Source organism: Engystomops pustulosus, chromosome 3 (genome assembly GCF_040894005.1).
Source record: "Engystomops pustulosus chromosome 3, aEngPut4.maternal, whole genome shotgun sequence".
Lineage (NCBI taxonomy): Eukaryota > Metazoa > Chordata > Amphibia > Anura > Leptodactylidae > Engystomops > Engystomops pustulosus.
Window position 1 is genome coordinate 231,781,232 of NC_092413.1, and position 27,905 is coordinate 231,809,136.

Sequence of the window (27,905 nt, forward strand, 5' to 3'; positions counted from 1 at the left end):
CTTAATACCGCAAAGAGATATTATCTGGTTTGAATCGCAAGCGATTCTGTAGACGTCGGAGAGGAATATTTGGTCTTGCCCCCTCGTCTGGTTGGTCGTTTCTTGTGAGCTGAGTGGATGTGGGTAGGTGTTCCTGTATTGTCGATGTCCTAAAAAACGGTCGCCTCAGGAGTCTGCTGATCTTGTCCACTGGATGAGGAGGAGCAACAAAATCTTGGAAGTTCGGTCCTGCCACTTATAAACCCATTTCTCCTGGTAATACTCTGCGTCTCTCAGAAGTTTTTGTCTTTTCTTATTCTCAGTTTCTGATCGAAAATCTGCAATAGTTGTGTTGACTTTTTCTTTTATTTTGGACCAGTCCTCTGAGGATAGGCTGGTGCTTAACTCTGGTTCAATTGACTTTAGCTGAGTTAAAGGTTCAGCTACTTTGTCAGGTTTCTACCGTCAGAAGTATAAGGTTCACGGAGCATTTATTCAATGTGTTCTCAAACTTTTTGCAAAACTCAGGATCGACCTTGAATAATGTAGGATAATGGTGACTGCGTAGTCGCCCTTGGTATGCGTTCTACTATATAATACTCCATCAAGGTAGCACCATGGAGCTTAAGTGAGGCGAATTTCCGATATTCTTTTTCAAATTCACGTGTTTTGGATTCCCAATTTGGTATCTGAAGAAATTGGATGGTCAGCGTTACCTTATCAATAATCTGACTTGCTGATTCCTCCGTGTATAAGAAGGTATTTGTAGATATTTGTCCTTAGGGTGCTGATCTCGGGTAAGAAGAAAAACAGGGGTACCGCACTCCAAACTTGTAGGGTGGTGCTTTTTGTTGGGTTCTCAGCCCAAATAAGAGGAATGAAGAAACATAGAAGATCCGTTGTAGTCTTTTTGCTTTTCTTTTAATTCAGGTTAGAAAGTTCCCTCTGTGGGACAGACAGCCGCGTCAGAACTGTATTAAGTATTAACTATTACAGTTCAGGAGCAGTTGTATCGCAGGGATCCCTGTCCACGGCACTGTGTGCACCCTGTGGGATCATGTCACCAAATGGAACGAATACACGGCCTGGACACGTTCATGTGAATCCAGCCTAATGCTTACCTTCAAGCAGCCCCCACAGGTCGCCTCTTTCATTCTTCAAGGCTGCTAGAGTCCACCATGCATGGGAACTGCAGTGACCTGTGTGATGTCACAATCTTTCCTGAAGGGCCTGAGAATGAGGGAGGGGACCGGGCACGCTGCAAGGGCTTGAAAAAAGAGGAATGACCTGTTTCAAATGAAAATTCTGTTTGGAGCACTTGGGCTTTACTCTTTACAAAAACATAACTATAACACAAGCTAAAAAAAATAATCCTATTAGAAATTCCTATCCAAATCAGCCCCTGAAATCGGCCCATCTTCAAAATATTGAAAACCAGTGTAGCAGCTTCCTAATGGGTCTGGAAAATGTCATTCTTATTTCTGTAACCACACAAGATGGCGCAGGAATGAGCTTGTGTTTTCCTAGGATTCCATAAACCCAGATGGTAAGAGCTCCGAAGTCGAAAGCATCTGTGAGAGAATATCACTTTGATTATAATTTTTGCTGATGACAGTTTTATGTCGATGTGATTGACACCGAACCTTTAAAAATGAATAAGGATTTTGTTATTGTGTGTCCAGAACTCCAGAAGGGCCTGTTTTCTGTGTAACACATTGTACTTTCTAGTGTCAGTGCTTTACATTCATGCCCTCTCCTGGGAAACTGAAAAAGAATATTCTGATGCCATGAAATTGGCAAAAATAAATGCATTTGCACCAATTCTGTGTGGGCTTTCACTATGCGCTCCCTATTACATATCTTCATTATTCTTTAGGTCGGTATGAGCACTGAACTAATGGAGGCTTATCTGCTGCTTATGTCAGAGAAATATCTCTATCTCTGATGTGATGTGGGTCCAAATTGTTGTAAAGTACGAGCTGCTCGGAGAATCAGCCACACCCTCACGTGTGTTGAGACGATTCCAATTTTCTTTAGGTAGCAGAGAGTTCTTATAGGTTTTTGAAACAAATAAACTTTACTGGGCATGCGTCACATTCCTTTCCCTCGGACAGGATGTATCCGTGTAAGATGGATCTGTGTGCGCGGGGGATGGTACTATGCACAGGGGGGCACAACCTCCAGCCTGAAATGCCTACATTGCCTACATTTTCAGTCCCTGCCCTCCTGCCATAAAAACGAAAAATAATCATTGCTAATGGGTCCTTTCCTGCTTCACTGTGTCCAAATGCTAATTGTATCTACTGGCACCAAGCAAGGTACCTGCCCAACCCAGCGATAAACCCGTTTCTATCTATTGATCATTATTCTAGGATTGCGGATAAATCTGGACATAAATGTGAAAACAAAATGCCTTGGATTGTTTGGATCCAGTGTTAGTTTGCTGGTGTTGGTTGTGATAATTAGGATCCTTTTTAGATCCTCCTCATCAAGGCGCGGGTTCTATGAAATAAATCTTGGTCTGTGACGCACAACTGGCTGCTTGGCCTGAGGTCTTGTAGAGCCTCCATTTCTGTGCAGCATGTATTTCCCTGGACTGATTTCATTTGGCTGCAGTTGTTGCACTCAATCCAATCCAAATTCTGAAGCTCCCTGGATCAGATTCAGCAGCTGGTTGCTCCTCTCCTTCTGCCTACACAGGGTCATTATGAAAGCAATAGTCTTCTCCTGGACGTAATGCTCCATTTTTTTTGCCCTAAGTCGTTTTTTCAAATCTCACAGCTCCTATTGGGAATATGAAAATGGAATATAAAGTAAAATTTTCCAATAACCAAGTGTGCACGAAACTAAACCTGTATTCTATCTTGAAATTCATCTGACCTGATCATCAGCCACCAAGGACAATGTATGTCCTGTACTTTCAATCACTCTCATCACCTTCAGACTTAACTTTTAATATAAAACGAAACACATAGATAGAGATCCACAATAATATTTAGGAAAAAGAGATAGCAGCCCTCACGGGGCTGTGCCAGTCAGCAAAAAAAAACCCAAAAATGGTGTAAAAACACGAGACCTTTGAGACCTTCTCCAAAGTACGTATTAACCGATAAGAAAACCAAGGAGCAAACATAGAAGTGGAGAGGGAGACACCAAAGGACAGTAAGAGGTAAGTATAGTCAAATTAGGTTAAAAATGTAGAGGCAGGGAAAGGGGGATAACCTTGAAATGTCACACAGGTCCCCCTGAAATCCTATTTTTCCCTATTAGAGAGAAGGGGTAGGGATCTAGATACAGCCTAAAGCCTCATCATGGGATTGCAGCCCCCTATGAAGCTGCCGCCCCGTCTGAAACCTCGCCCTGCACTAAAGAGAGAGGTTAGATGAAAATTCGGCAGGGTTTACTCCAATGTTAGGTTACACATGAGAAATACCAACACCGTGTTTGAGAAGGTATGTAGATAGGTTATACTCTTATGTGGTCAAGACCCTACATTGCATGTTTGGCCTTTATACCACAGGCTCATCAGGGGTACAATAGACCTAAACAGCGAGAAGAGAAAACCACATATAAAAATCTACTATCATCAGGTTCCACCAATTAGGTTCATATGGTATATAGACTATTCCAAGTCAAAAAAAGATCTTACCGCCAAGGAATCGTGTGGTGATGTGATCAGTTGAAGTGTTCACCATGTCACGTTTCAGAACATGGAAGATAAATAACGGCGGTGTTGCTCAGAGGATGCATGGGGAAAAATACTGACGTCAGTTATGTGTAGATGTCTAAATGCCAATAACCCTCCACCCTGCACCACATCTTACCGCCAGAGCACAATGCCGTGTCCAGGTGTACTGCAAGTGTACGGTACAGTTCATATATGGTGTGTAGTGGGTTGTGTACTCATTCGTCTTGAGGATACACCAAGGGATATGTGATGCCACGCACAGTTCTGTGAGAGGGAGAGCTGCGATCAGTAAAGACCATACAATATTTCCATGCAGCATGTGAATAATGCGTATATTGGCATTGCAAAGCTTACCTCGATGTGGGTTAATCGACAGTGCCGATAAACTATAGAATGGGTCCCATCCGATAAGTCTTGGTAGGGCGCCTATATGCTTGGGCACCGAGGTAGGAGTGTCCTACCTGATTTCTGTGTCGTTACACTACACCGGTGTTGTAGAGTTCTAAGTGCTGGCAACGCACCATTTATTATGGGGTGTCCTCTGTTTGTCACCACCCACCAGTTTGGGGTCAACCAATGGGCAAAAGCGGCCACACAAAAATGGAGCCCGGGTTTGCCCACAAGAGCGAGTACGCCAGAAAAGATGGACTATGGCAAGATGATGCCCGGCCTGAGCATGCGCATTGATGATCGGGTCCCGCGCTGCGGTCATCGGCCTGAGGAGCATCGGCAAGATCCCGGCCGCAGGGCAGGGCACCGAGCACAGCCCAGGCGCATAAAGTGGGAATCAGATGCAGGGTGACATATTCAGAGCCTAGATGAAAAATATCTATTGAATGTCGGGAAGTAAATCCCAATAGCCCTAGATAGGGCATAGACACAGGATTAAGCCAGAAACCCTAAACTACATTAGGGTACCAGTAAAGTAAGGCCCCGTATCTCCCCTTGCCTGTCTAGAGAGATCCCTCATATGGATATTTACTAAATGTAGTAAATGAATAGGGGTAAGTATGGAAAGGGAATATGTAATCCTGACCTACTGGGTGGCAATGTAAGGCCCCTTCCACACTAGCGTTGCGTTTCACGTCAGGGTGCAATGCGTGAAAAACTGACGTTTTTGGCTGCGTTTTTGTCTGCGTTTTTGTTCCATTTTTCCTTGGAGTAATTAGCGGTTTTTGCGTTTTTCACGCGCGTTTTGTTAGCGTTTTCGTTGCGTTTTTCAATCACATGATTCTTTTAATTTGGTACCCAGATGTCCCAGAATTCCACATAAAAGGGTTTTTTGAATGGAGTCACATGATTGCACATGGTCTCCATTGCTTGGCTTGGCCTCTGTGTTTTTGCTTGTAGCATTTTTTGGTTGAACCATGTCTGATTCTGACACTTTGGAAGATGTAATTTTGTCTTGGTATATATCGCAGAAATATGGTGAGCGAAGTGATCTCTGGCGTTGCCCCCCCCAACCCCCCCCGGCGTAAGCGTAGGCGATGGGTTCATCCAATTGTATCTCAGCGATTCACCAAAGGTGTCTTTCATACTTTGTATTTGGACCTCCGCAAAGACCCAGACAAGTTTATTCGCTTTTGTCGCTTATCAATCACCTTGTTTGACCAATTGGTGGCGGAGCTTCGTCCTGCACTCACATTTCAGGATACCAGGCTACGGAAAAGTATTTCTGTGGAGGAGCGTCTTCTGGTTACCCTCCGGTATGTTTTTTATTTTCAATTTTAAATGATTTTTTTGATAATGGGTATTAATTTTTAAATTTATTTTCATTTTAGGTTTCTTGCTACAGGAAATTCGTTTTCATCACTCCATTTTACTTTTCTGATTGGAACTTCAACCATTGCAAGGATTGTGATTCACACCTGTGTTGTTATTTGGTCACATTTGAGACGCACCATGATGCCTCCGCCAAATGCTCAGCAATGGCTGGATATTGCGCATGGCTTTGAGGAAAAAGCTAATTTTCCAAATTGTATTGGCGCCCTGGATGGAAAACATATACGTGTACAGAAGCCACCAAACTCTGGATCCCGATATTTTAATTATAAACGGTATTTCTCTGTGGTTTTGTTAGCACTAGCTGACAGTAACTACCGTTTTCTAATTGTAGATATTGGTGCCCATGGTTCTGCTGCTGATGCTGGTATATTTCGTGTTTCTCGAATTTCAAAGCGTTTATCAGACCGTCAGCTTGACATTCCTGAACCCCGTTTTTTGCCAGGTTCATCAGGGCCCGCTTTACCATTTGTTATAGTGGCAGATGAGGGATTTGCACTTTCATATCATGTTATGCGCCCTTTCCCACGCCGTTGCTTGGATTTAAGGTGCAGACATTTTAATGTTTGTCTGGGCCGGGCTCGTCGTTTTGTGGAGTGCGCATTTGGTATATTGGCTAGCAGATGGAGGGTTTTTCAATCATCAATGCAGCTATCTCCATCAAATGTCATTTGTGTCATCAAAGCATGTGTAATTTTACATAATTATTGTCGCATGTATGACCCGCCGGAGAACCCACAGCCAGAAATATATGCTGATGTTGCTACTACTGAACCCACTCATCATGCAAGGCCTGCTTTTGCAGGAATGCGTATTCGAAATCAATTTGCAGATTATTTTTTGGCTAATGGTGGGGATTAAGTTGCGTAAAAGAATATATATATATTTTTTTTTAACATATGTTTGATGGTACTTTCCGGTTATACTACGTATGTATCTAAATAAAATTGTTATATATTTCGTGTCAATGCACAAATCTATCTAATTTTCGATTTATGAAATAAATGCTTAAAGACAAAAATACTATATGCATTTTTTGTTTTAATTTCCACAAAAATGTACAAAGCATCATTTTTGCAACCCCAAAAATAAAGAGAAAACAAATAGGCCGAAGAGCCATCAAAAACACAAAGAAGACAAATTAACAAACAACATTACAACTGCATAAAATTCTGTGCTGGTGAATCGTGCCTCTCACCTCTTGGTGCATGAAAATGAGGTGCTGGGGAAGGTGGGGGAGCTAACCCCGAGGATGCCCGGCCCTGAAAACTGTGGCTGGCACTCGCATACTGCTGGTGTGCTTGAGGCATATTATGAGCACCAGCACCAAAAAAAATGTTGCTTTGCGAATGGGCAAATTCTTGACCAGGGTATGGCCCAGAATAAAAACCCGGGGGGGCCTGTGGTGGAGGAGGTGGTGGGGGTGGCAGCGGCTGGGGTCGGGGGACAATATGACCATACAACCGCCACTGTTCCAGGGCCTCAAAGACCGGAGTGGGGTTGTTGGGTGGACAGCAGGCCTCCAGAATGATCGAAAATGCCCCCTGACACTGGAGGAGGTGTTCCTGCGGCACACGGCGCATATGGTCCGCAAGACTGCGCAGGTAGGTCACTATAGTGTCCTCTTGTGCCCTGCGGCCCAAATAATTAAGGACATTTTCATCCAGAACTCTGCCAGGGGGTGCCCTTCTTGGCCGCCATCCTCTGGGGACAGGAGAAGTACTCTGTTGTTCCCCTGCTTCAGCCACCTGCAGTTGTTCGGGATCAGCCGAGGTTGGGCCTGCAGTGGGGTCCTCTGCAGCAGCCGCCGTTTCCCGTTCCACAGTCGCAACATCAGTTGACGGCACAACAGGGGGATGAATGGCTGTATCCTCTGCCTCCGTGTCTAAATTATCTTCAGTACTAATATTTGGATAACCGCAAATGAAAAAGTATTATTTAAAACATGCAGATAAATCAAAAAATCAAACACTAAACATAACGAACATATACTTGACGTTGAGAAAACCCCCCAAAAAAATTTAAACAAAAAAAAATGCTGTGTTTGCACAAATGTTTGGTGACCTCCATACACAAAAACAAACAGGGGCAATTGCTCACAACTAAATATAGTGGACAAAAAAACATTAAGGCACATGCATAGACAGACAAGATCCCTTTAAAAATTGAAAAAAAGGCTAACTTACGGGCCAATGGTAAATATGTCAGCTAAAAAGCGCATCTGCTCCCGATAGCAATAAGGCCGCTTTCGTGAGCGGCCAGAGCCACTGTGGCCTTCTTGTGCACGAATATCTTTTTTGCATTGGTCGCGGCAGCTCCGCCACCTCTGCTGCACGTCCTTGCCTAGTTAAAACAGAGCCAAAGTCATTAGCACAAAATAGTTACACAATGCTAAAAATCACACTTTGAAATAGAACATTTTGAATAAAAAAAAAAGGTGAAAAAACTTACATGCAAGTTCTTGCTCATCTGTGGACATCTTAGACCACTTCTGGCCCATGAGGTCCTTGCTGATTTCCAGCCATAACTTTTCCTTTTTGCACCGGTCATGATAATCGCTCCGGCGATTATCCCACAGAGCAGGATGCCCCTGAACCAATGAGATCAGCTTCTCAACATCCAGAGTTCGTGGCATCTTGAGAAGATGAGGAAAAGCAGCACACTTCTGTAATGGCAAATGTCCCAGACACTACTTCCTGTCTACTTCCTGACTTTTTTTTTTTTATATCACCTAGCAACCCATCCGTTTAAAACGCATTGCACTCGCATTGAAATCGCAATGTTCGCGAGTGCAATGCGTTTTTGATACGTCCCCATAGACTTGAATGGGGTGTGAAAAACGCGCGTGAAACGCAAAAATAGAGCATGCTGCGATTTTGACGCGCGTGCAAACGAACGCAAGCACGCGCGTGAAAACCAACGCTAATGAAGAAAGAGCCATTGAATACAATGGGACAGAGTGCAATGCAAGTTCTGCGCGTCAAATGCACGCGCAGAACTCGCGCGTGAAAAACGCCAGTGTAGAAGGGGCTTAAAGGTTGCATGAAACAAGCAAAATTGAGCTGCTCATTGAGTCCCGAGGGAGCAACGGTTTTCAAACGATAAATCCATTGCGCCTCTTTCTGTAGTAGGATACGGTCCCAGTCCGCACCTTGTGCGGGTTGGTCCACAAGATCTATTCCCAGAAACCGGAGGCCCTTTATGTCACCCCCATGTGTGTCATTTATGTGTTTTGATAGTGGTTTGTCCCGTTTGTTGCGTATGTCCCTTAAATGGTCCCCTATGCGGCGTCTAAATTCCCTAAAGGATTTACCGATGTATTCTTTCCCGCAAGGGCAGATTGCTCGGTAAATTACACCCTTGGATCGACAGTTGATGAACCTTTTGATTGTGTAGGGGTGCCCATGACGTTACTAGTGAATGAGCGAGCACATTGTACCACCTGGCAAGCCACACAGCCGCTGCAGCAATAGCAACCTTTCATTACCCTGGATAGTCAGGAAGTGGGTGCCGTAGGTGTAGTGTAGTGGCTGTGTGCTAGTTGATCATGGATGTTACTACCCGGTCTGTACATGATACTAGGAGTCTTTGGTAGATGGCTCGTCAGGTCTGGATCCATTTTCAGAATGTGCCAGTGTTTGCACAATATGCCTCGTACTTTGTGCCGATGAGGCGGATGATAGGGTCTTCTTCAGGTCTCATTCGCGGAGTTAGTAGTGAGGTCCGATCCAAAGTGAGGGCTCATTGGTAGGCCTTGCGTAGGATGAAATCCGGGTTTCCCGATTCCGAAAACGCAGTCTCCGATCCTTCGCCTGAGAGCGAAACTCCTGGGTTGATGAACAGTTGCGTCGGATCCTTAAATATTGCCCAAAAGGAATCCCTCGTTTAAGTGCCGGGAAACTCCCAACGTAACAGGAAGTTGGTGGCAGTGGGTCTACGGTATATCGTCGTATGTAGTTCTCCAGTCGTTTACTTGATGATCTGGACATCCAGAAAGGGGAGTTTGGTCGTGTGTGTTTCATACCTGAAGCGGAGACCTCGATGATTGCAGTTAAGGTCCTCAACCAATTTTTCAAATGTCTCCTTACTGCCCTCCCAGATTATAAAAATGTCGTCAATATACCTTGCCCATAAACTGGCTTACTCAATCCCCGGATTCCCACGTCATCACGGAAGACACATGTAAGTTCCCACCAGCCCAGGAACAGATTGGCATAGCTGGGGGCGCAAGCGCTCCCCATAGCCGTGCCCCTGAACTGGTGGAACAACCGATTGTTAAAAGTAAAGTAGTTATGTGTCAACAGGAATTCCAAAAGTTGAAGGACAAACAGACTGTGAGTTTTAAACTGGTTACCCCTACTATCCAGAAAGTATTTAACTGCCTGTAAACCCAGTTCATGTAGAATGGAAGAATAGAGGGCTTCCACGTCGATACTAGATAGTAGTAGGCAGTGAGGGGGAAGGTGCAGATCGTCCAATCTTCTAAGGAGGTCCGTTGTGTCCCGAGTGTAGGAAGGGAGTGCTGTGACAAATGGGGCTAGTATTTTGTCCAGATACACTCCTACATGATCGCAGAGGGATTGGACACCAGGCATAATAGGTCTGCCCTTCAGGGGGGGTTACCCCTTGTGAATTTTAGGCAACCCATAAAAATTTGCCACCCTGGGGTGCTTGGGAAGCAAGAAGGAGTATTCCTCTTTGGAAATAATTTTGTTCTCCAAAGCGGGATTTAAAATGTCCTTCAATTCACTAAGATACCGTTCTGTTGGGTTTGAAGACAGAATAGCATAGCTGGTTTTGTCTCCAAGGATGGTTTCACACATCTGTTCATATTGGTCAGATTGCATTATGACAATATTTCCGCCCATACCGACGGTTTTATAGTTATGTCGGAATCTTGTTCCAGGTCTGTTCTGGCCCTCAATTCTTCTGGGGAACAGTTGAATTTAGTCGTGTTGAATTCACCGTCCTCCAGCTCCTCCAGAACCAATTTCGCGAACACATCAATGCTTGTGACATCCACCAGGGTGGGAGTGTCGTGCTCTTGTTCTGTAAATCTGTAAACGGCCCTGGCCCCTCTGTGTTGGGACCAGTATCGTCCAGATCATAAAGTAATCTGACATCGGGCAGGAAGTCCAAGGGAAGATTAAGTTCCTGACGTTCTTTTTTATCCTTCATGGCAAAATACTTCATATTTGTTGACCGGCACAAGTGAGAGTCCCTTTCTGAGAATAGCCACTTCGGGTTCAGTTAGAATTTTAATCGATAAATTAATGATCAGGGATTTTTCACACCTCCCCTCATGTTGTGATTCCTGAGGGGACAGATAGGTCCCTGAGATAAAAAAGGAGGAAGAAAGGTGGAGGAGGTAGATGCTCCCCCACAAGCCCCTGCAGGGCCTGATGATGTACATGAATGAGAAGCAATTCGCTCCTGTCTTTGTTGATGACCACATCCTTTGTTCCCCCGTCCTCTTCCCCTACCTCTCTGTGGTTTGGAACTAGAATCAATGTCTGAGAGGTCAGTGTCTGTCGAAATGTCCGTCTCAGGAGCAACTGTTCGTGCTGATAGGTATGAGTACGCTTTGTTGTCCTGAAAGTCACTCAAATCCCTATTGAACTGTTTGTGCTTACGCTCCTTCAGATGGCATTGGAAACGTTCCACTGTACCCTGCAATTGTGTTTCTAATGACCCGAAGTCCGACTCTCAGTGACTGTTATTAACTCCTGTAGATTTTTAGTAAGGGTTTCCAGTCTATTTTTTTCCTATTCCAACAGTGATTTCATGAATCTAAGGGAGCATTTGGTGGCTACCTTCTCCCATTTATTCATAAAAGTAGGATTCTGTTATCTGACTCCTGGGACTAGTGGGATAAGTAGACCCTTAGGGACTATATTGTTTTTAATGTAATTCTCAAGTCCCTGTACTTCCCACCAGGCACTCGCGTGATCCATATAAAGTTTAGTCAAATCCCGAAAAGCCCCTTTAATAGTGGGAAAATATCAATTATTTAGACTTTAGATGCCATATATGCCGCATTTTTCAGCACAAAAAAATGGAGAATTTCACAACTCGGGGGAGGCTGTGACCAGTGCATTTCCCATCCTAGGCTAATACTCAAGTCAATAAGTTTTCCCAATTATTTGTAGCAAAATTAGGGACCTGGGCTTATACTTGGGTCGCCTTATACTTGAATATATACGATATATCAAAAATCTTTAAAAAGTTTTACCTGTGGATGGAATAGATGAATCTGAATTGAGTAAGAATCAATGCTAGAAGCTTAGAAAAAAATATATAACACAATTTTATTTGATTGATTCATTTCACCATAATTCTGAACTGTCCTGCTACATTTATGAAGATTGTAAGGTATATAGAGGTTTGTACAAAAGTATATATAAAACTTCTGAAAAGCAAACTCCATTACCATTGTTTCTGTGGATGATGTCACATTTGTTCTAATGTCAAGATAATCTGATGTATAGAGTAATATAAAGACTGGGAGGTAGTAGACACAACATAACTCCACCTATAAGGCACTTGAGTTATAAACTGTAATAACTATAATGAATAAAAGACACGAGGCTTCCTGGTGGGCAGAAAAGGTCGTTTATTAAATTGATTTAACAATTCTCTTAAAGGCCATTGTTGAATCTCTCTCTCTTTGGTATCACCAAATACTTGAAACAGAAAGGAGGCAACACCCTCAGGGTATATTACAAATTGTATACTTTATTAAAGACATAAAAAGACAGTAGTCAAAAAAGCAATAATGGACAGATACCAATGTAAAATTAAAATGCATGTGTCCAGAAATAATCGCCTTCAAGGGCATACAGGTAGGCAAGGCAAAGTCACTACACAATAATGTTAACCCATGGAATAGGGAGATATAGAGTGATAAATGACACTTAGAAGACATACAAATGGTGAGACTAGGCTAGACAAAACCATACCAAGCAGAGAGGACCACATGCAGCTGACCCCGACACGTGTTTCGCTGTCGCGCTTTATCAAGGGGAGTGTCTAGTGTCCAAGGCGTCGGCTATTTAAGCCACTGCTGGCCAATAGAGAAGTTGCAAGTGACGGCCTCACCTGGTGGAAGTGGGAGGCACGATAATAATATGTTGTGTCGCAGCTGCGCCAAAAAATGTGCGTGCGCCAAAAAGTGTCTCGGTACAGATGGACTGCGCAGGAGCGGGAGTAACAAAGTCGCGCGGGACCTCACACAAGGGAGGAAAGACCCGGGGACATTGTGGCGCATGCGCACCTAGTACCGTAGGAGATGATCAAGCACTGAAAAAGGCGCGCACGCGCAATAGCATTGAATTAACATAATAGTTAAAAACAAATAACTACAATATCTACTATAGACCCTGGAAAAATGTATACAATGATATTATTGCACATAAGCCCACACTAAGAAAAAATATATTTATATAATTACACATAAAAAGGCACACATTGATGAAGTGATATATAAGCATAAAATATGAGAGATGAAGATCTGTGTAAAGTGCATGTATACATATAAAATGTAATTACAGTAAAACGTACATAAAAAAAATATATATATATGAAAATGATGAAAATGAAAGAAAGAACCTAGTTTCAGGTCCTGCAGTGACTCAATATATATATATGTAACGACAGCTAAATGACATGGTGGGAAAAAAGGGGTAAAACAAAAATAGGTGACAAAGTGCACAGTGCAACCCAGTGAACACACGTGAGAAGGTGAATGTAGGAATGTGTGCATGGAAATATATTGGGGGCAGAGGCAGATGCTGGGAAATGGTTTTTTGAAGATTGTGGGCATCATAAGGAAGACAATGGAGTTGTGGGCATCATAAGGAAGACAATGGAGTCCAGGGGTATCTGGAAGATAAAGAAAATCGTGAGAGACACAACATATAGACAAAAGTCAACTGACAACCGACTATATAACAAAAACTAAACACAAAACTAAATAAATAAAATGAATTAAAAGACCCAGAAGAAAGTTATTATGGAAAAAAGGAAGAAGACCTCAAGGGAATATAAATTACAGAAATGGCGCAAAACTGATATTTTCATTGAGACCATTGGGTGTGACTGTATCCAGCAGATAAATCCACTTGGTCTCCCTCTGTGTTAATACACGTCTCCAGTTGCCCCCTCTTGTATCCGTGAGCACCCTGTCAATCCCCCTTACCTTCAGCAAAGACCCCTCGCAGTCATGATGTTCATTGAAGTGCCGGGGGATGGTCTTTAGTTTGTTCAAATCCTGTTCTGCTTTCGCTGCTATAATACCCAAGACATGCTCTCGGATTCTCCATCGAAGCTCTCAGTTTGTGAGGCCGACGTATATAAGACCGCATGGGTAGGTGGCAAAATAGATGACACTCGATGTAGTACAGGTGATAGAGTGCGTAATTTCGTATTGTCGTTGCCTGTTTGAATTGAAAAAAGAGGTAGTGGTCTCGACCTTGGCACATGCCACACAGCCCCCACACTGACTGCATCCCCATCTTGGGCCCTGTGACCCAAACACATTGCGTGGTGTCTGGCCCGTATAGCTACTGCGAACCAAGTGGTCCTTTAAATTCTTGGACCGGCGATAGGTAATTGCTGGTCTGTTCTGGACATGCGGTAGTAATGCTTGGTCGGTTCTGAGTATCTGCCAGTACTTCGATAGAGTCTTTCTAATCATGCCCCACTGTGAGTTGTACGTAGTTACGAACCTCACCTTAGTGTCTTTATCCCTGGTTTGGGTTTTGGGTGCCAGGAGTTCCTTGCGGGGTGTATGTTTCGCTCGCATGTAGCCCTTCTTAATGGCTCGATCCGAATAGCCACGTTCTCGAAACCTTTGGCTTAGGTCTTTTGATTGGGTCTCAAAGTCTTCATCATTGGAGCAGAGTCTTCGGATCCTCAAAAACTGTCCAATTGGGATGCTCTCGATGAGTTTATGGGGATGGGATGAGTTTGCATGAAGCAGAGTATTGCTGGATGTTGTTTTCCTAAAAACATTAGAAGAGACATTACCCAAGTCGTCCACATCAAAAAGAATGTCCAAAAATGCAATATTATGTCTTCCAGCTTTATATGTTAATTTGATGTTCTTATCGTTTTTGTTGAGCTCCTTTATGAACTCATGGAGTTCATTTTCTGTTTCACGCCACACCATGATCACATCATCTATGTATCTCGCGTACAGGTATACATTATCCACAAATCTAGAGGGATTGGTAATGAAGATTTCCCTCTCCCACAGCCCCAGGAATAAATTGGCGTATGAGGGGGCGCATGCCGCCCCCATTGCCGTTCCCTGGAGCTGTAGGTAGAGTAAATCCCTGAATAGAAAGAAATTGTGTACCAAAGCAAATTCTAGCAGTTGTAGAAGTAAGGTGGCAAAATTCCGATCGATGTTAGATGTATCTAAGAAGAATTTTACCGCAGAGATACCATCGGTGTGGCGTATTGAGGTGTAAAGAGCCTCGACATCGCAGGTTACAATACACATGTCTGAATCCAGGTGGAGATCCTCGAATTTTCTTAGGACATCAGTTGTATCTTTAAGATAGGATGGCAGTGTCTCGACTAATGGGCGTAAGTAGTAATCTATCAACTTGCATATTGGCTCACATAGGCTATCCGTTCCAGACACGATTGGGCGTCCCGGTGGGTTGTTCAAACGCTTGTGTACCTTCGGAAGCAAATAGAAGGAAGACACTTTAGGGTATTTAGGTACAAGTGTGTCAATATGTTTCTCCGGTAGAATGTTATTGTCTACCACTTCCTTTAGAATGTCAGTTAAATCCTCTTTAAATTTATTCAGAGGATTGAATGTTAAGCGCTTATAGCACGTGGTGTCTTTCAATTGACGAAATGCTTCTTTCTCGTATTCAGATGTTGGCCACAATACAACATTCCCACCTTTATCAGATGGTTTAATCACCACTTCGGTTAGTTTACTCAATTCAGCAATTGCCTTGCGTTGTACTGCAGTGCAATTGCTGTTCATGTTGACTCTCGGTATTTGTTTTAACTCATGAGAGACCAATTTAACAAATAGATCAATGGTTGGAAAATTGGAGAGAACAGGAAAGTTTTTAGATCGGGGTAGCAGAGAAGGAGGAATACTACCTTTGATGACCGTTGCCTCCTGTTCCTCCAATAAGTCCTCCAATGCTTGTAAAGCTAAGTGTTCACGGTCTTCAGGTGTCATTGATGTTTCTTTTTCATGGAAGATCTTTTTAAAGGCCAACTTGCGGGCAAACAAATGCAGATCTTTTATTGCTGTGAAGCAGTCAAAATGATCAGTTGGAGAGAACGTCAGGCCCAAACTGAGAACCTCAGCTTGGGCTTTAGTCAATACAATATCAGATAAATTGATTACCTTTAATGCAGACTTTCTTGGGCCTTTGTCTGAATCACCACGAGCCCATCTTTTGGGCTGTTGCCTCTGATAGGGTTCGAATCTCCTTTTGTTACCTCTCCTGGGTCTAGCATCTGACCCCTCCGAGGAAATCTGAGACATACCGCCAAGAGATGATAGTGAGGACAGCGAAGGGCTGCGGTTTCCCGGGTTCAATTTTGGGCTTTTCCACTTATATACTCTGCCAAGAGATACATCCTGAAGATCACGTTGGAATTTCCTAACTTTTTGGTTCTTAATCTGTTTCTCCCATGTCTTAAATAACTCATCCATTTCTTCATTAAAGGTTGCCAATTCATTACCTCTCTTTGGTGCAAACCGCAGCTGCCCGATGCGGTTTGCTCTGCCGAACTCCCAACCAGCACTGCGTCTTCCGGGAAAATCTCCAAGCCTCCATCAATCTCCACCAATTCTCCTTTTTCCACCACCGGGATCTCCGCATACACCTACACGGAGCTCCGACCTCCACCCAACAAGAAGAGTGCCTGCTCAATGCCATCCTGTAAGCCAGACAAAAATATGTCCAAACCTATGTCCGTCAGATGCATTCCATCCGAAAGCATAATTATCACATTCCAACTCTCTATGCCTGACCACCACCTCTGGACCTGACAAAAAGGAGCCATACGGGCATTGATAGTGCAAGCCACTCTCGGCACCATCTCAGACCATACCAGAACAACGTCAGACCGCATCACTTTGAATAGATCTGAAATCCTAATTGAACAAAGGTCATTACCCCCGGCATGAATAACTAGAAGAAACAGGGAATTAGCAACACGGCTGATATCTACCACCTCTGGGAGAACCTGAGCCCACAACAATGGATCCCACACCAGAAAAAAATCAACGCGGTGGAAACCCAGGTTCCTACCCTCCTGACGACATTCCGCTCTTTGAGCCGCCCAATAGACATACGAATGACCCAATATCTACACCACCAGGCACGATCGCTTCGCAGCTAGACCTAAAAAAGAAACAAAAGAAAAACAAAATTATTGCAAAAGGTCAGGGTGAACATAACGAGCAAAACAACCAGAACGCCAGCACCCAATACACATAGCATCAGAGTCAGGCAAGCCCGTCCTGGCCACCTCAGTAGTGGCACCAATCCCAAATCAATGGGTGCCTGAAAAGTTTTTAACAAAAATGAACAAACTAGGGCCAATGAACAAAAAATTCATCAAGGTAATGGATGACCAAACTCCTTCCCATCTCATACCTGACCACCCACGCCAAAAAGGAACTATACAACTCATGGAGCAGCCCATTGGCAAATAGGTGTCACAGTAGTACGCCCCATCCACGCAACAACTCAGGAGGGGAGAGCACTTGTATCGGGTGTCCTAGTAGTACGCCCCATCCACGCAACAACCCAGGAGGTGATAGCACTTCAGATGTATCGGCAAAGACCGAAAGGCCGATTCAATATCAGACTTGCCCATAAGCGTACCAGGACCCTCCGTGTGCAGCAAAGCGACAGCCCTGTCAAAAGGGACATAAGAGACAGAGGATACCTCTGGCGAAATGCCTTCATTCACCGAGTACCCCTTAGCAAAGGTGATGTATTAAACAAAACTTTCCTTGCTCCTTCTTAGATTAGAAAAAGGGGAAAAGAAAGGGGCCCTACATCCTAACAATGCGACTTCCTTCCCTATCTTATGCCGCAAAACGCCATGATGGCCCCTCACGGGACCACAAGTTGTTTGTGAAAAAACGGTTGAGCGTAAAGGGTATGAAAAAACTGTTACTGAAACAGAGGGATAGAGATGCAGCTGCGTCCTTATTGGGGTATATGACAAGCCATGGCTGCATTACGGCCATGCTCACCGGGGTCTTTATGTTCAGGGGCTCTAGGCGGTTGTTTACCGCCGACCTGTTGCAGCAGGACGAGCACTCGCCCATGTACTTGCAAAGGCCAAAGAACCGGCAGTGCCATTTGTTGAAGAGCCAGGGGGAGGCGGCCACGGCTGGAAATGGAGAAGGCTTCTGGGACACCATCAACCGCAACCAAACATCTGCTGCCTTAACCCTCCATCCCATTTCCGGATGCAGAGACAAGCACCTCCGGAAATCCTTGTCGTATCGCCACCAGGCAGAGCCACCTTGAGCCAGTTATTGATGGTCTTGGCCACCATATGTGCTATGAGGCAAATTTCACCCAAACCTGATTAATTAAAACAACTGTGTAAAGCAGTGTTTAATAAAGTGTAAATATATGTTATCATTTCCAGGTTATATGTATACATGTTAGCATATCAGTGCATTAAAAAAGAAGCAGAACAACATACTATAAAGCCAAAAGAATCTATTTTCTATGAAATCCGGCATAGAGAAACTCTTTAAGGATTGGGTCAGAAATATCCACTTACTTTCTTTTAGTAATAGTTGAGGGGTTGTGTCCCCCCCCCCCCCCTCTGATGTTAGAGAATATTTTTTACAAACCCACAATCTTGATTTCTCTACACTTACCTCCGTGATATCCATGGAAATGTGAGGCGACCGAGGTGAGGCTTTTATCCCTCTGGAAATCCTGTCTTGCTGTAGAGATTGTGGATAAATGTTTTTGTATTCTTTTACGCAATTCCTGCAAGGTCTGTCCTACGTAGACTTTGGGGCAAGAGCATATTATTGCATAGACATCTTTGGTACGACAATGTATGTAGTGTTTAAGTGGGTATTTCTTACCATCAATGGGGTCTTCAAAGTATTCCGTCAAAGTCACATATTGGCACACGTTGCAGTTGCCACAAGCATATGTGCCTCTAAGTCTGGAACCTCCCGTTGCATTTGTCAAAAGTGGCTTTTTACCAAAGAGTCCTTGAGATTGCGTGCCCTTCTTAATGTAATTGTTGGTCAGTTATCAATATAGGTCTCCAATTTTGTTTCACTCAATAGGATTTTCCAATTACCTGGTAAAAATCGTGCCACTGGTTGTTGTATGTCGTGACAAATCTGACTTGGGTTTCAGGAAATCTTCTCTCTTGGAATTTTTTGCTCTCATGTACGCCTTAACCTCCCCTCACTCTCAATCTTGCTGTGAGCTCCAAGGAGTGTTTTTTAAATTCAATGTCATCACTGCAATTTCTGCGTATTCTCATGGACTGTCCTGTTGGAATACCATTTTTTTGATGTTTAGGATGGAAGCTTGTATAGTGCAGGAGACTGTTTGTGGCTGTCTTCTTTCTATGTAGTGTTGTATCAATTCTGGTGAATAGATGTTGTAAGAATTGGTATTAAGTTCAGTCACAAAATCCATGCATTCCTGGTGCGTCCCCTGCCACAGGAAAACTATGTCATCTATGAAGCGAACATCCGCAGAGCCACACCAGGGCCACCACCCGTCCTCCTAGCTGACTCTTTGTGCTTCGCCAGCTTGGTCTTCAGCCTCCTCCTGCAGTTGTACCACTTCTTGCGAACTTCTGGGAGGGTACAATATTCAACTACTACAATTTTTTTTTTTTAAACATTTTTACAAAAGACCACTCATATTCCATATTTCAAAGCGAGCAAAAAAAAAAACCAAAGACTATTCAAAGTGCAAATTTTACCTTGGGCATTAAAATGCTCAGTGATCCCCATGCCAAATCTGGTGTTTTTTTTATCTCCTACAGTGTACAAAAATAGAACATACAAATCTAGAGTTTACATGTAATACAATTCCTTTACAAATCTTAATAACAATTTTTCACCCAGCCAATCCCTCCCTCCACCCCATACCAACCCTTGCCCACCGGTTAGAGAGCAGAAAGTAAGGGGGAAAGAAAGAAAAGAGAAGAAAAAAAAAATCTGGTGTTTAGCTGACGGGAATCGAATTGGCCAGCCGATCAAAGAGTTGATTATTGTTTTGTGTAACCTGGAACACAATAAAAAAAAAACCCTCAGTAAAAACACTCTGCAACGGTGGGGAAGGACTAGGACAGAACACTAACACAGTGTAAATAGGTTAATAAAATTGCACAATACCAAAATTTCGGTTTCACGTTCTGTGAACCGTGCCTTCTTTGGGTGCCCAACGTCGTCCTCTTCTTCAGCACCAGAGCCCCCAGTGTCCATATCCCCGGCAGCTGGTGGTAAAGGATGCCCAGGAGCAGAGGACGGACCAGGAGACGGGGCAGCAGATGTGGGGGGGTCTGGCCGATTTGCCGCCTCCATCTCCCGTGCTCTGCGGAGTGCATACTCCCGGGGACACTGCTGCCGGAAAACTTCTATTACAGTGGCACTGGGAGCATCTGGTGCTGCAGTGGGCTGCTCGGGGCGCTGAGCCATGTCTCACTTTGATACCAGCTGGGCAATTTGCGGAGGACAGGAGCAGGCACAGCATGCAGACGTATCAGCTGCTATCTTCGTGCCACAGCGCCGAATGAATAAATCAATACAGACACCGGCGCCTGCGCAGTAGAAGTTGGAGCTGGCGCTTGCGCAGTAAATATAAATTCTTATTCAGACATCCATATTCAGCTGAAGGGAGAAGAAAGACGGCAATGTGATCCTAAAGCTGACTAGCATAGACGCGCTGAGGCTACTTATCTGTATAGCTGCTATTAAGAATAAACAGATAATGGGAAATAATCAATATATTGAGTCGTGAGGGGCTATAATGATAAATAATAACAGTAAAGAAGGAGAAAGGGTGTAACCTGCACAGAATGGTCTTAGTTACAGAGAGTCTACATGCATGGCAATTGTCTTGATTACATAAAATATATATATACATTTACACTCAGCGGCCACTTTATTAGGTCCACCATGCTAGTAACGGGTTGGACCCCCTTTTGCCTTCAGAACTGCCTCAATTCTTCGTGGCATAGATACAACAAGATGCTGGAAGCTCCTCAGAGATTTGCTCCATATTGACATGATGGCATCACACAGTTGCCGCAGATTTGTCGGCTGCACATCCATGATGCGAATCTCCCGTTCCACCACATCCCAAAGATGCTCTATTGGATTGAGATCTGGTGACTGTGGAGGCCATTTGAGTCCAGTGACCTCATTGTCATGTTCAAGAAACCAGTCTGAGATGATTCCAGCTTTATGACATGGCGCATTATCCTGCTGAAAGTAGCCATCAGATGTTACAGGGTACATTGTGCTCATAAAGGGATGGACATGCTCAGCAACAATACTCAGGTAGGCTGTGGCGTTGTACCAAGGGGCCCAAAGAGTGCCAAGAAAATATTCCCCACACCATGACACCACCACCACCAGCCTGAACCGCTGATACAAGGCAGGATGGATCCATGCTTTCATGTTGTTGACGCCAAATTCTGACCCTACCATCCGAATGTCGCAGCAGAAATCGAGACTCATCAGACCAGGCAACGTTTTTCCAATCTTCTACTGTCCAATTTCGATGAGCTTGTGCAAATTGTAGCCTCAGTTTCCTGTTCTTAGCTGAAAGGAGTGGCACCCGGTGTGGTCTTCTGCTGCTGTAGCCCATCTACCTCAAAGTTGGACGTACTGTGCGTTCAGAGATGCTCTTCTGCCTACCTTGGTTGTAACGGGTGGCGATTTGAGTCACTGTTGCCTTTCTATCAGCTCGAACCAGTCTGCCCATTCTCCTCTGACCTCTGGCATCAACAAGGCATTTCCGCCCACAGAACTGCCGCTCACTGGATGTTTTTTCTTTTTCGGACCATTCTCTTTAAACCCTAGAGATGGTTGTGCGTGAAAATCGCAGTAGATCAGCAGTTTCTGAAATACTCAGACCAGCCCTTCTGGCACCAACAACCATGCCACGTTCAAAGGCCCAAATCACCTTTCTTCCCCATACTGATGCTCGGTGTGAACTGCAGGATATTTAGGATACAAAAATGTAACAGTATACGTTGAGATAATGGTTAAGTGAAATGTGTTGCTACTTTGGAGTTTGTAAATCCAGTACAATTTACTTTTAATTAGATAATTGTATTGTTGGAGTGTGGAAGGAATGATGTGATTGGTTGGCGTGATACTGACCTCTCTGTAGTTGTTTTTGTGGTGTAATGCTGCATGTCTTGAAACGCTGTGTAAGAGGAAGCCATTTGTGATGTTGCTTCGATGTTTGTTGAGGCGTTCCCTCGAGGGTTGAATAGTCCCACCAGCGTATTGTAGCTTACAGGTACAATCAATTAAATAGATTACATATTTCAAACTACAGTCAAGGAAGTTTATTAGTTATGACCACATCTGTAGCTACCTAGCACTTTTGGAAAGAAGGATGTAATATTCTGCCTTGAGGTGCGCAGGCGGCTGGGTGCCAGAATATTTTTTAGTGTACGGGACCTCCTAAAGGTGATTTTGGGATTGTGGGTGATATTGTTTTTGAGGTGTGGGTCATGGAGTAGTAGGTTCCAGTGTTTCTTGAGGATTTTTATTATTGTGCTACCCTCATTTGAGAAGGTGGTAATTAAGTTTCCCTCATTATTAGGGTCTGTGCTATTTTTTGCACCTGGCTTAAGGCACTCATCCTGGCTCAGGGTTCCAGCCTTACTGCAAGCGGATGAAATAAGGGCTGGTGGATAGCCCTTGGCTCTTAATATGTCGCACAATGCCCAATTTTTTTGAATTGACCGTAAGGAATGTAGGTTTTCCATTTCTTGTCATTCCAGGCCCAGCTAGGGCAGCCCTGTGGATTTAGTTGGTTGCTGCTTATGACACAACCTTTCAAGGCGAGCACCTAGTTGTATTTATCTACTGTACTATCTTACGTAAGGATTTGCATAGCTAGGGGCGAATTTGCTGCCCTAATCGTAAAGGTCATGCACATCGTTTACTATTATGTCCGTCATTTGTAATTGCATGTGTTGCACGTTCCAGGATTATCTCTACATATGTAGTAGCAGTAATAGAGATTAGACTAATAATACATAATAATGGTAATAGTATTTATATAGCGCCATCAAATTCCGTAGCGCTTTACAGCTACACATCTTTCATCAATTTCACCAGGAACAAAGATAGAGAAGACTCAATAAGCCGAAACCCCTAATTTTAACACAAAAAACTGGGAAAACCTATTGACTTGAGTGAGAAAGAGTGGAAAATGTATCGGCCACAACCTCACCAGTATATAGCCTACCAGCCCCTGTAGTATATAGCCTGCCAGCCCCCTGTAGTATATAGCCTGCCAGCCCCCTGTAGTATATAGCCTGCCAGCCCCTGTAGTATATAGCCTGTCAGCTCCCTGTAGTATATAGCTTGCCAGCTCCCTGTAGTATATAGCCTACCAGCCCCTGTAGTATATAGCCTGCCAGCCCCCTGCAGTATATAGCCTGCCAGCCCCTGTAGTATATAGCCTACCAGCCCCTGTAGTATATAGCCTGCCAGCACCCTGTAGTATATAGCCTGCCAGCACCCTGTAGTATATAGCCTGCCAGCCCCTGTAGTATATAGCCCGCCAGCCCCTGTAGTATATAGCCTGCCAGCCCCTGTAGTATATAGCCTACCAGCCCCTGTAGTATATAGCCTGCCAGCCCCCTGTAGTATATAGCCTGCCAGCCCCTGTAGTATATAGCCAGCCCCTGTAGTATATAGCCAGCCCCTGTAGTATATAGCCAGCCTTCCCCCTGTAGTATATAGCTCGCCAGCCCCTATAGTATATAGCCTACCAGCCCCTGTAGTATATAGCCTACCAGCCCTGTAGTATATAGCCTCCCAGCCCCTGTAGTATATAGCCTGCAAGCCCTTGTAGTATACAGCCTCCCAGCCCCTGTAGTATACAGCCAGCCAGCCCCTGTAGTATACAGCCAGCCAGCCCCTGTAGTATACAGCCAGCCAGCCCCTGTAGTATATAGCCAGCCAGCCCCTGTAGTATACAGCCAGCCAGCCCCTGTAGTATACAGCCAGCCAGCCCCTGTAGTATACGGCCTGCCAGCCCCTGTAGTATATAACCTACCAGCCCCTGTAGTATATAGCCAGCCAGACCCCTGTAGTATATAGCCTACCAGCCCCTCTAGTATATAGCCTACCAGCCCCTCTAGTATATAGCCTACCAGCCCCTCTAGTATATAGCCTACCAGCCCCTCTAGTATTTTTTGTGCTGAAAAACTTGGCTTATACTCGAGTATATAGGGTAATACATTCCAGGCATAAGGTAAGAATATCAGCATTACAGCTTGGAGTCCATTCTAGAAGAAGAGCAGAAAACAAAAACAGGGAAACTGGATGTAGTTACCGGCGTCGTATATGACGTGTGTGACGTACGGGGGCGCTAGGGGCGGTGCTCCAAGGTGCGCACTAATGTGTCCATCACATATACGTTTGGCTCCATCCCGTTCCTTGTTCCTAGTGCGGTTCATGAGATGAGTCTAATCAGTTTATACTTCTGCCATGTGCCGGCTTCGGTTTGGGTTTGATTAACACTAATGCTAACATATTTATGGGGTCCTGCAAAGCAAATCACATTTTTATTAACATGCCATTTAGTCATAAAATACAATTTTCATATGGTGAATCGCTGATCTTATAATCCAGGCAGATTCTGGAACTAAATCTGCCAGATTGTGGACGCAATTTTGGGGTTTCCTTAACAAATCCCCACAACTGGTTCTGGTTCTCTATCCAGCCTCGTTAATGCCCCGGGGATAAACCGCTCCGGCGGGATGGACACTCTACCAGATAATACTTGGTGTAGGGGGGGGGGCGGAGCCACAGCACGGTGAGCTGGAGCATCGGGAGATCAGAGACCCGAGCATCGGGAGATCAGACCCGAGCCAGACACCCTTCATTCATTCTAGTTTTATATTTCAGCAATCAGACATCTATTTCGTGAATTCCTGTTGTCCTATTGTTTGCCTTATCATCAAATGTTTATGCATTTACATAATTTTGTGTTTATTATTTTATTAACTCAATACATCTAATTTCAGTATAATTTATTAACGAAACTCTACCATCAAAATCCATCACCCTAAACCAGGGACACTCATCTTCTTATATTCCTTATCCATGGCCTCCTCCCTTCTAAAATCAACTCTTGATGGAAACTCATCCTCTTCCTAAGACAAATAGATATTTGATTTGCTTCATTGTATCCGAGTTACAGAGTATCAGGTTCTTTATTATATAATAGTGACGTGTTTTAGTCCAGGAAATATACAAGATAACATTATTATTATTGTATATATACAGATCTGCTCATTACATCTGGCTCGTGGTCGCCAATATTATACGGGTAGTGCCGAAGCCGGAAGAGTGTCCAATGGATATAACAACTTACTGACCCCGGCTCCCCATGTAATGACTCCCGCCCTAACGGATATAACAACTTCCTGACCCCGGCTCCCCATGTAATGACTCCCGCCCTAACGGATATAACAACTTCCTGACCCCGGCTCCCCATGTAATGACTCCCGCCCTAACGGATATAACAGCTTTCTGACCCCGGCTCCCCATGTAATGACTCCCGCCCTAACGGATATAACAACTTTCTGACCCCGGCTCCCCATGTAATGACTCCCGCCCTAATGGATATAACAACTTACTGACCCCGGCTCCCCATGTAATGACTCCCGCCCTAATGGATATAACAACTTACTGACCCCGGCTCCCCACGTAATGACTCCCGCCCTAACAGCTATAACAACTTACTGACCCCGGCTCCCCACGTAATGACTCCCGCCCTAATGGATATAACAACTTACTGACCCCGGCTCCCCATGTAATGACTCCCGCCCTAATGGATATAACAACTTACTGACCCCGGCTCCCCACGTAATGACTCCCGCCCTAACGGCTATAACAACTTACTGACCCCGGCTCCCCACGTAATGACTCCCGCCCTTACGGATATAACAACTTCCTGACCCCGGCTCCCCATGTAATGACTCCCGCCCTAACGGATATAACAACTTCCTGGCCCCAGCTCCCCACGTAATGACTCCCGCCCTAACGGATATAACAACTTCCTGGCCCCAGCTCCCCACGTAATGACTCCCGCCCTAACGGATATAACAACTTACTGTCCCCGGCTCCCCACGTAATGACTCCCGCCCTAACGGATATAACAACTTACTGACCCCGGCCCCCCATGTAATGACTCCCGCCCTAACGGATATAACAACTTACTGACCCTGGCTCCCCATGAAATGACTCCCGCCCTAACGGATATAACAACTTACTGTCCTCGGCTCCCCACGTAATGACTCCCGCACTAACGGATATAACAACTTACTGACCCCGGCTCCCCACACGTAATGACTCCCGCCCCCACGTAATGACTCCCGCCCTCACGGATATAACAGCTTACTGACCCCGGCTCCCCACGTAATGACTCCCGCCCTAACGGATGTAACAACTTACTGACCCCGACTCCCCACGTAATGACTCCCGCCCTCACGAATATAACAACTTACTGACCCCGGCTCTCCACGTAATGACTCCCGCCCTAACGGATATAACAACTTACTGACTCCGGCTCCCCACGTAATGAATCCCGCCCTAACGGATACAACAACTTACTGACCCCGGCTCCCCACATAATGACTCCCGCCCTAACGGATATAACAACTTACTGACCCCGGCTCCCTTTGTAATGACTCCCGCCCTAACGGATACAACAACTTACTGACCCCGGCTCCTCACGTAATGTCTCCCGCCCTAACGGATACAACAACTTCCTGACCCCGGCTCCCCACGTAATGACTCCCGCCATAACGGATATAACAACATGCTGACCCCGGCTCCCCACGTAATGACTCCCGCCCTCACGGATATAACAACTTGCTGACCCCGGCTCCCCACGTAATGACTCCCGCCCTAACGGATGTAACAACTTCCTGACCCTGGCTCCCCACGTAATGACTCCCGCCCTAACGGATATAACAACTTGCTAACCCCGGCTCCCCACGTAATGACTCCCGCCCTAACGGATATAACAACTTACTGACCCCGGCTCCCCATGTAATGACTCCCGCCCTCACGGATATAACAGCTTACTGACCCCGGCTCCCCATGACTCTGACGCCCTTACAAGGGCAATACATCGTACTGAACCCTAAAAGACACCGCTCATTCCCCAGCTCTGACGCATTTCTTCCAATAAATTGTATTCCTCGGGGAGACAAAAGTAAATGAAACAATAAAATGGGCCATTCATATAACTGACATGTCCTGGGGTCTCTAAGATAAGATAATCCTTTATTAGTCCCACAGTGGGGAAGTTCACAATATATAGAGAGTAAGTTCGAGACCATTCCCCATGCAGTCCGGTGTGATAAATCCTTTGCTTGGGACCTGAATGGTCTTTGCCTCGTCGATATTCCTTACGTGAATTCCAGACGTAATCCCGGCTTGTTCCCATGGCCACCCCGATAGTGTGGTCACATGACACTGTTTTGCAACAAATGTTCATGATCTGTTCTTTCACGTGATACATAGAGCTTCTTTTTGTGCATTAGTGCCTTTTACAAATTGTTAGTCTATTTTGTAGTAGTAGTTTGGTATTTTTAATATACCGTATCTACTCGAGTATAAGCCAACCCAAATATAAGCCGAGGCCCCTAATTCTACCACAAAAACCTGGGAAAACCTATTGACTCGAGGGTGGGAAATGCATTGGTTACAGACACCCCTCCAGTATATAGCCTGCCGGACCCTCCCCCATAATATATAGCCAGCCCATATCCCCCAGTATATAGCCAGACCCCTGCCCCAGTATATAGCCAGCAACCGAGGAAGCCAGAAAGGTGAGTTTTGATAATTTTTTTTTACTCGAGTATAAGCCGAGTTTGGGGTTTCAGCACATTTTTTGTGCAGAAAAACTAGGCTTATACTCGAGTATATATGGTATGTTATTATTACTATATACACTTGGTTTGGTTTCTGCATATCATTATGTGACCAGAATTTTTTTTTCCATTTTTTTTTGTAAAACCACTCGGATCAGGGATTAAACAAGATATGTTTCTGCTTCAGTGTAGCCAAAGCATTCTCAAGGTATTTTTGGCTCACAATGCATAAAGCGAATAGTAGATTTCCTTTACGGGATCAGAATACTTTGCATACCCACGGCATCTGCAGTTTAGTCCATCCATTCTCCACCCACCACATCAT

At 44.6% G+C, this 27,905-nt stretch overlaps 1 protein-coding gene across 1 annotated transcript; it reads right to left on the reverse strand.

The window, feature by feature from the left end:
• Positions 1–6,603: 6,603 nt before the first annotated feature.
• Positions 6,604–8,084, reverse strand: LOC140123004 (uncharacterized). Its single transcript, XM_072144254.1, has 3 exons — positions 7,901–8,084; positions 7,636–7,792; positions 6,604–7,351 (listed from the first exon to the last, which is right to left on the reverse strand). Exons 1-3 carry the CDS (start codon positions 8,082–8,084, stop codon positions 6,604–6,606), a joined length of 1,089 nt encoding a protein of 362 aa, XP_072000355.1.
• Between the last annotated feature and the right edge of the window lie 19,821 nt (positions 8,085–27,905).